The 8,193-nt window shown below is 36.2% G+C and overlaps 1 protein-coding gene across 1 annotated transcript; it reads right to left on the bottom strand.

The window, feature by feature from the left end:
* Positions 1-7,382: 7,382 nt before the first annotated feature.
* On the bottom strand, positions 7,383-7,982 carry LOC109192152 (agamous-like MADS-box protein AGL61). Its single transcript, XM_019342740.1, has one exon. The coding sequence runs from the start codon at positions 7,980-7,982 to the stop codon at positions 7,383-7,385; it is 600 nt and encodes a 199-aa protein (XP_019198285.1).
* Positions 7,983-8,193: the final 211 nt, after the last annotated feature.

Below are 8,193 nucleotides of genomic sequence, written 5' to 3'. Positions count from 1 at the left end.
ACTCATTGGTATATTTCCATTTAGGAACAAACTTTTGTCTTTTAATGTACTGTTTGGACGAAACATTGTTTCTTTGAGGCTTTAGTCCAACAGTGCTAATTTTGACATCAGTTTGGTAACCAATTCCTTGTCTCACTGTGCTTTCTTGACCTTTTACAAATTTTACTACTTGAACTTTATTACTTAAAGTGGTAGTAGAATTGGTCAATTTTTCGGAGGCTTGAGAACACGATGGATCATAACCAAGTCCGGTTTTATCACTTGAGGGTTTTTGCATATTTACCATTTTGTCCATTATTTTGGATGAATGCGTAAATGTTGCTATAACCTCTCTGAGATTGTGTTCTCTCACTTCCCTTGATTTACACTCTTCTTGAAGACAAATAATTTTATCTTTCAAGTCTTTCACTTCAAGTAGAGCATTTTGCAATTTTTCATTTAATTGATCCTTTTCAAGAATCAGATGATTATTGCGCTCTTTGAGTTGAGAGTGAGTGTCCATTACGGTTTGACATTCTTCCATTAAGTGAAAGAAGGACTCTCTAGAAAATGAAGAATTGACAGAGTCATAAGATTTAGATGTTACCTCATTTTCTTCATGTCCATTAGCCATAAGACACATGTCCTCGTGTGGTGCATTGTTGGAGATGCTCATGCAAAACATTGCATTGTCATCCTTTGAGGTGTCACTTTCATCACTTGAAGATTCTTCTGACTCACTTATTTCAAGTGGGTCACTGATGAGTGCTTTTCTTCTTTCCTTTAATCTTCTATCTTTGGGCTTGAATTCTTCCTGTTGAGGATTAGTAACATTTGTGTATTGACTTTTGCTTACCTTGGGGTATGGACAACTTGCTGCAAAGTGTCCCGGTTTTCTTGAGGTTGATGGTTGCTCTGCTACAAGCGCGTTGTTCTTTTCTTCATGATCTTCCTCTAATCTTGATTTCATCTCAAATTCATAAGCTTTTAGATCACTAAAAAGCTTATCGGTTGATAGGGTTTTTAGATCCCTATGATCTCTCATGGCCGTGACCTTCATGTCCCATGAAGATGGTAGACCACGTAGAATTTTGAGTGAAATTTCCTTTTGATTAATGTCTTTTCCAAGATCATTAATTTCTCCTAAGATTTTGGCAAATCTCGTTTCCATATCGGTAATATTCTCGCCGTTTAGCATTTTGAAATCCTCGAATTTCTTTAATGCTATAGTGAGTTTATTATCCTTTTCTTGTTCGTCTCCTTCACCAATTTGAATAAGCGTTTCCCAAACTTCCTTCGCGGATCGACACTTTCGAACTTTTGGAAATATCGTGTCATCGATAGATTTAAACAAAATATCCTTGGCAATATTGTCCAAGTTGTTTCTTGTTCTATCTTCACGAGACCATTCCACTTTCGGTTTTGGGATGTATTGTGGAGTCTCACTTGTTTGTTCGGATGAAGTGTTGACTTGCAAAATCTCAATAGGACCACTTGTAACCACTTCCCACATTTCATCATGTAATGCGGATAAATGTACCTGCATGCGAATTTTCCAATCATCAAATTTTTCTAGGGAAAATAATAAATTTTGGGCAAGAGCATTATCTCTTTTCATCATCTTGATTTTTCGAGATCTGTCTAGCAGTCAAATTTGACTCAAGTAGACAACTGTCTTGATATCAATTGTTTGTATCAGTTAGAGACAAATTTTGACTCGGATAGACACCTGCTCTGATACCAATTGTTGGTCCCGATAGGGTGGTGAAAGTCTAGAGGGGGGGGGGGGGGGTGAATAGACTTTCAGGCTTTTTCAATTTAAATAACTCTTTGGTAACTTCAACTCTAAGTAACAAGTAAATAGAGCAAGTATGCACTGCACAGCGGAATAATAGTAAAGAGTTATGCCCAACTAGTAAATTTAAATGCGCATGTATGAGATAAGTTAAGTACAAATGATATGTTAAGACAGAGATATCTTGAATATGTAGAGGAGATGGTTCACTCAATATATAATGACAATATTCAAGATTGTAAATAAATATCGTAACGTGTCGACCGTGTAGTGAATGTTACATGCAATACGTCAAACTTGCTTAGAATAATTCAATATTTAAGCTTGAGAAGTTTGAGTCACATGCATACGTGAGAACATACTAAACCCGGATGATAAAAATTAACTGTGAACAGTAAACGGGTTAGTCGGATGAGATAGATAGATATAGCAAATAAAGTAAGTGCGGTATGTAAATGAGAGAGGCAATTTATAGTGGTTCGGAAGTGGCGTAATCTTCCTAGTCCACTTTTCTCCCTTCACGTCTAGGAGAAATTCACTATTTTCCACACACAGTTACAATAGTGAACAAGTGCTACACAAGCACTTCTTCCGGATGTCTTGCACACAGCTACACCCAACTCCGAGTGTCTCGCACACAGCTACACTCAACTCCGAGTATTTCGCACACAGCTATACTCAACGCCAACTAAGTGTCTTGCACACAGCTACACTTAGCTCCACGAGTGTTTTGCACACAGCTACACTCACTAGAGTATTTTGCACACAGCTATACTCTTTTCTACAACTTACAAATACAAGGATTTGTATTTCTCTCTCCAACTAGATTAGAGACTATTCAGACTAAGTCTCTTAGAATATTTGAGCACTAGCACTTTTGAATTTTGGTGTGTATTGCACTTCTATCTCTGTTCTCTGTATTCACCTCCTGCTTGTCTTCATAGTCTTCATGGCTTTTTATAGTCAATCAAATATATCCGTTGGAGTGGGATAATTTGATATTTGAAATTTGAATCTTCATAGCCTGATATTGTTGACAGTAGTAGATCTTCAATTTTGATTTGATTTGTCAACTTGCCTGACAAAGTAAATTTTTAGCACAACTTTGATTTTCTAGTTGTCTCTAAAAAAATATTACTTTAATTGTCAATTTGAATTTCAACGAATCTTTGAAATAAATTCATCTGATAGAATTTATTTCTAGGATAAGTTTTTATATTCATGCCTTCATAAATATTTTTCCGTTCTGATCAAATGTCTTTCAGGCAATTTTGGAGTCTTGTGGCATGTGGGTGGACTTAGAATAAATTCCTTCGAATTTATCAATTTTCTGACCATCTTGCTCTTTTGCCACATTGTGCTCCTTTGACTTGAACATTGTGCTCCTTGACTTTGAGCATTGTGCTTCTTTCAATACATTGTGCTTCTTTTATGACATTGTGCTCTTTTGAAGACATTGTGCTCCTTAGGTGGCATTGTGCTCCTTTCAAATTTGTTCACATCGTGCTTCTTTGGTAGACATTGTGCTTCTTTTGGACACATCGTGCTTCTTTTGGACACATCGTGCTCCTTTGGACGCATCGTGCTTCTTTTGGACACATCGTGCTCCTTTGGACGCATCGTGCTTCTTTTGGACACATCGTGCTCCTTTGGACGCATCGTGCTTCTTTTGGACACATCGTGCTTTTTTGGACACATCGTGCTTCTTTTGGACACATCGTGCTCCTTTGGACGCATCGTGCTCCTTTGGACGCATCGTGCTTCTTTAGTATACATGCACATCATGCTCCTTAGCACACATTGTGCTCTTTTCAGCACATCATGCTCCTTAGCACACATTGTTCTCTTTTGCGAAATCTGCCTTATAAAAATATAGGTCCTTTGGGGGAATCGATCTCGGGTATGATCGTTTTGAGTAAGGACCTCTACCATTTCGCCATAAGGCTCATCCGGTCATTCCTTGCAACATTATTGCTTTATGCTCTTTCATGGATGAATACTTGAAGGACCAAAATTAATTTCTCAAATTAATTTTGTTCTTCCTGTGGTAGATTCCTTCTGTTTTTATTATTCTGATTTATGATGCTTGTACTAAAGACTCAAAAACTGAGGGGATCTAAAGTACATTTGGCTCATCAAAACTTACAAAAATATTCCTATCAGAGTTTATGACTGCATTTTTTGTTTTATTTGGTTTAATCGTTCACTTTTTGCTGCTTAGCATCAAGCATTTACAGTTTAGATTTAAAATTTAGCTTTTTCATTGATTTTATGAAATTTACCAGGTTTTTGTATTTAATTAGTTGTTAAAGATTGCATATTTAAATGTTCAAGTTTGCATAATAAAGTTAATCGATAATAATTATGAAAATGTCACTGCGTTTTTTGTCTCAAGTTCAAAATATGCAACTCCGCCTCATCCAATTGCTCGCGGGGCTTGTTGAAATCCCACGCCTTCCACCTTTTGATAATGCAATTTTTTCGCTCTCATCGTGTTAGGTGAATTGTGTTGGGATGAATCCCGGATTACGTCGTTCTCAGGGGATGGCCGCTCGCATTTACCCCTGAATTGCTAATTTTGTAAAGTAACGACATTGATAATGTTTGCAAGCATGTTAAGCGCACAAAATCTAATAATGTCATAGTGAACTAATGAAATGAATGCTTACAAACAATGAACAAATGAAAGATAAGTAGGGTTAAATTGCTTAGTGTGGATGAAGATGCTAAGGGGTTAATTTGTCATAGGGAAAGAGGATGCCATTGCTAAGTCTAGGGAGTGGCTTACGTCCTTTCATAACTAAGACTACTAGCACTTTGTTTAGGTTTTCACCTAAGCCTTTCGTCGAATACCTTGCCTTCAACCCCTCCCAAACCAAGCCTCGTAGGGTTCCTTGAGCTAGGAAATGCTAAGGATAGGAGCTTGGATTGACCTAGCATAGGTCAATCACTCAAACACCATAGGAGGTGATCAAGTTACTAGGTTCCATACAAGACAAACCTCAACAACAAGACATAGAAGCAATGAAATCAATCAAACCCAAATTTGAGAACTAAGTCATGGAAGCCTCATCAACACACATTTCAGAATCCAAACCCTAACAAGACTAGCCTACAATAGACACGAAAATCATAAAAGCATTCATAGATCTAACCCTAGCAAGGCAAGTATAAATAGAAAACAGTAGAAAGTATACCCAAACGTAGATTAGGAAAATGAAATCTACTCTTGCAAGATCTCTTGAAATGGTGTTTGTCAAGCTCTTCCTTCAATCAATCTCTCTAGAACTAAAAGTGTTTTTCTCTAATTCTAAATGCTAAACTATCTATTTCTCTTTCTAAAATTGAGTCTCCCCCTTACAAATTTGATCTAAAGTAGTTTAAATAGCATCCCCTTTCATTTCCGTTCGCAACCCCTTCAACGCAGCCTTCAATTCTCGGACAACGTGCGTTTTTTGGGAACTTATTCTGTTCAACGTTTGTCACAACGCACGTTGTGCTTGGCGTGGAAGTTTTTATAAAGCTTAAAGTGTGTTGGAAATAACCAATATATTGCAAAACATAGCTAATTGACACAATATTGCTACACAAAGGATTTTTTTTAGCCTAAAATACACCCCAAATGAACCTTAAAAGTGTGCGTCTTTGACACTTATCACAAGTTTCCACACTTTAGCCTTGCTTGCCCTCAAGCAAGTTTCAATCAAACCAATGATCACATAAGTGTCAAATATACACCTAACCTTACTCGATGTTAACTTAATTCATCCATAGGTCAATCAAGATAAGTGTCATGCCAACGGAGTGGGTGAAATCCCCAACATTATGTAATAAATATGCTAGTCATCACCCCTACTAAATTACTCATGGAATATAGTAAGGAAGCCTCAAAATTTTAATCCAAAGAATGTTACACTCTCACACCATTCATCAAGCATGCAAACCAAATTGGTATTCACCTCTCATCTTGCAAAGCCCTATAGCCGAGCCACACTAGAGGGAACGATGTGTACAAACCAACCGACCCCATCCTTATACCGCCAAGGTCCTTTACAAGAAATTAAATGAATGGTTTGGCATGGGCCACTCACCAACCTTAAGCCAAGTTCCAACAGCCGAAAAGGGATGGAGTCCTCCAATAGCCGAAAAGGGAATCTTTGAAGACAGAGGACTACGCAGATGATGAAATCAAGCATGTTATTTACAACTCCAAAGCCATTAATGCTATTTTTGGAGCAATGAATGACAAAAATTTTAAACTGATTTGTGAAACATATATAGTCAAAATAGCATGGGATATTTTATACAAACATCATAAAGGAAATTCCATAGTAAAACAATCAAAATTAAAATGGTCCAGACACAATTTGAAAATATGAAAATGGAAGAAGAAGAAAATAACACTCAATTTAGTGTGCGAATTCTTGACATCTCTGGAGTTGCGTATAACCTAGGAGATCCTATCCCTGAGGCTAAACTAGTAAAAAAGAACTTTGTTCATTACCCAAAAGATTCATGATGAAAGTCACAGCCATTCAGGAGAGTACAAATCTGAACACATACAAACTGAGTTATCTTATAGGTGTAACGTTTCCATTATTATTATTATTATTATTATTGTTGTTGTTATTATTATTATTATTATTATTATTATTATTATTATTATTATTATTATTATTATTATTATTATTATTATTATTGTTATTGTTATTGTTATTGTTATTATAATTGGCTACGTACATTGATGGGATGTGGGTATTTAGACTCTAAAGTCCTCCCACTGTTCATTTGACGACTCATACATCATCTAGAGTACTGAAAGAAGTGAGAGAAATGCTTCCTGGTTCACAGTGATTTCATAGCAGCTCGAGAAACTTCTCTTCAACAGACAAATGACCCAAGCAACCAAAAATAGGAGCTATGGTCGGAGCTTAGAAGGGTTTATGTTTATTGCCACGTATTAAGTGTGTAATGTGGATTATGTTCTTACAATATGAAATATACAAACATATTAGCTAGAGAAATTTGGGAATCCTAGTAGTAGTTCAGATAATGATATCAAAGACATAGAAAAATCTATAGCCCAACTAATAAAAAATATCAATATAATTGTTGAAAAATTCAACAAACTCAGGAACAAAGATTGAAAAACTTCAAAAAACGAAGATATCAACACGATTGGAAATAAAACTAATGTTGTCAAAAGGAAATCTGCCTTCAACTTAAATGTGGAATACAATACTACAAATTAAATGCAAGGGACATGTGCACATTCAAACTTAAAGCCCAACTTATCTAAGAATGAAGAACAAACATACAATAAAAACTCAAAAAGCGAGGAAGAGAATTCAAACTATGTAGCTTTCCGTGCCAACTATGAAAGTGATATTGAAACTAAGGATGACATACGTACAATAACTGCTCAAATCATACACACAAATGAAATCAAAATTTGAAGAACTCATCAGAATTAAATGTGACCTCATGATAGAAATGCGTGACCTCAAAATTTGAGAAAACAGATAGATATACTACTCAAATAAAATTTATAAATATCTTATTACTTCTAATTAGGTCCCTCCATCATCATTTGTTTCGTACTGGCTCTTTATTGGGCACTAGCACCACCACTTGGGCCAACATTGTCATTCGCTCCAAATTGTGAATAGCCAAATAAGCTGCTTGAATCAAGATGAGCTTGACCAGGAACTTGCATTAGTTTTTGCAGAACAAGAGAACGAAGCATTTCCATTTTGTGTTTCATGGATGGTAGCTCCGATAATGGAAGTTCAGAAATAGGAGGATTGACCTTTTCAGCCTCACGCAAAGCTTGATTTACTTTCATTTCTTCTTCAATCGGCATTTCCAGGTAATTAATTTGGGAAGACATGATTTGCATCAAGGCTTCACGGTGAGCACACAAGTTTTGTTCGGCAAGGTTGGGTTGTGCGGTAGGATTAGCACAAATATATTTGGTTAGGATGGCATCCATACCAGGATTGCTGAAAGTATAAGCCTTGCCAGAAGACGAAAAAATCACCAACAAAATCTCCACGCCACATAGTGTGGATATCTCATTGGCTTTCTTGATAAGACCATTGCGGTGTTTCGAGAAGGTGACACTACGACTAATCTCACTTTCAATTCTAGATAGGGGAATCCTTTGCCTACCTCTACCCACCCTTCGATTGGCATTATTGTTAGACATTTTCAAGAAAAAATATAATTCCCTCACAAAAGATGTAGAGACAAAGTATATTGATAGCATGGAATGTCTAGTGGTCTATTTATAATTGGGTGTGGTTGTTATTCCTTGAACGCTTTTCAATTCGATATTGGAAATTTATTATGCTACTAAAATAAATACAAATTAAATTGGAAGTTTACAACTCAATGATCAATATAGATTTTCACAACTT

Source organism: Ipomoea nil, unplaced genomic scaffold (assembly GCF_001879475.1).
Source record: "Ipomoea nil cultivar Tokyo-kokei standard unplaced genomic scaffold, Asagao_1.1 scaffold1769, whole genome shotgun sequence".
NCBI classification, from domain to species: Eukaryota; Viridiplantae; Streptophyta; class Magnoliopsida; order Solanales; family Convolvulaceae; genus Ipomoea; species Ipomoea nil.
Note: the sequence above shows the minus strand (reverse complement) of the source record. Positions and strands in the feature narration are given on the sequence as shown.

Coding starts and splice junctions, on each gene's coding strand:
- LOC109192152 (XM_019342740.1), bottom strand. CDS start 7,982: ATGTCTAACAATAATGCCAATCGAAGGGTGGGTAGAGGTAGGCAAAGG.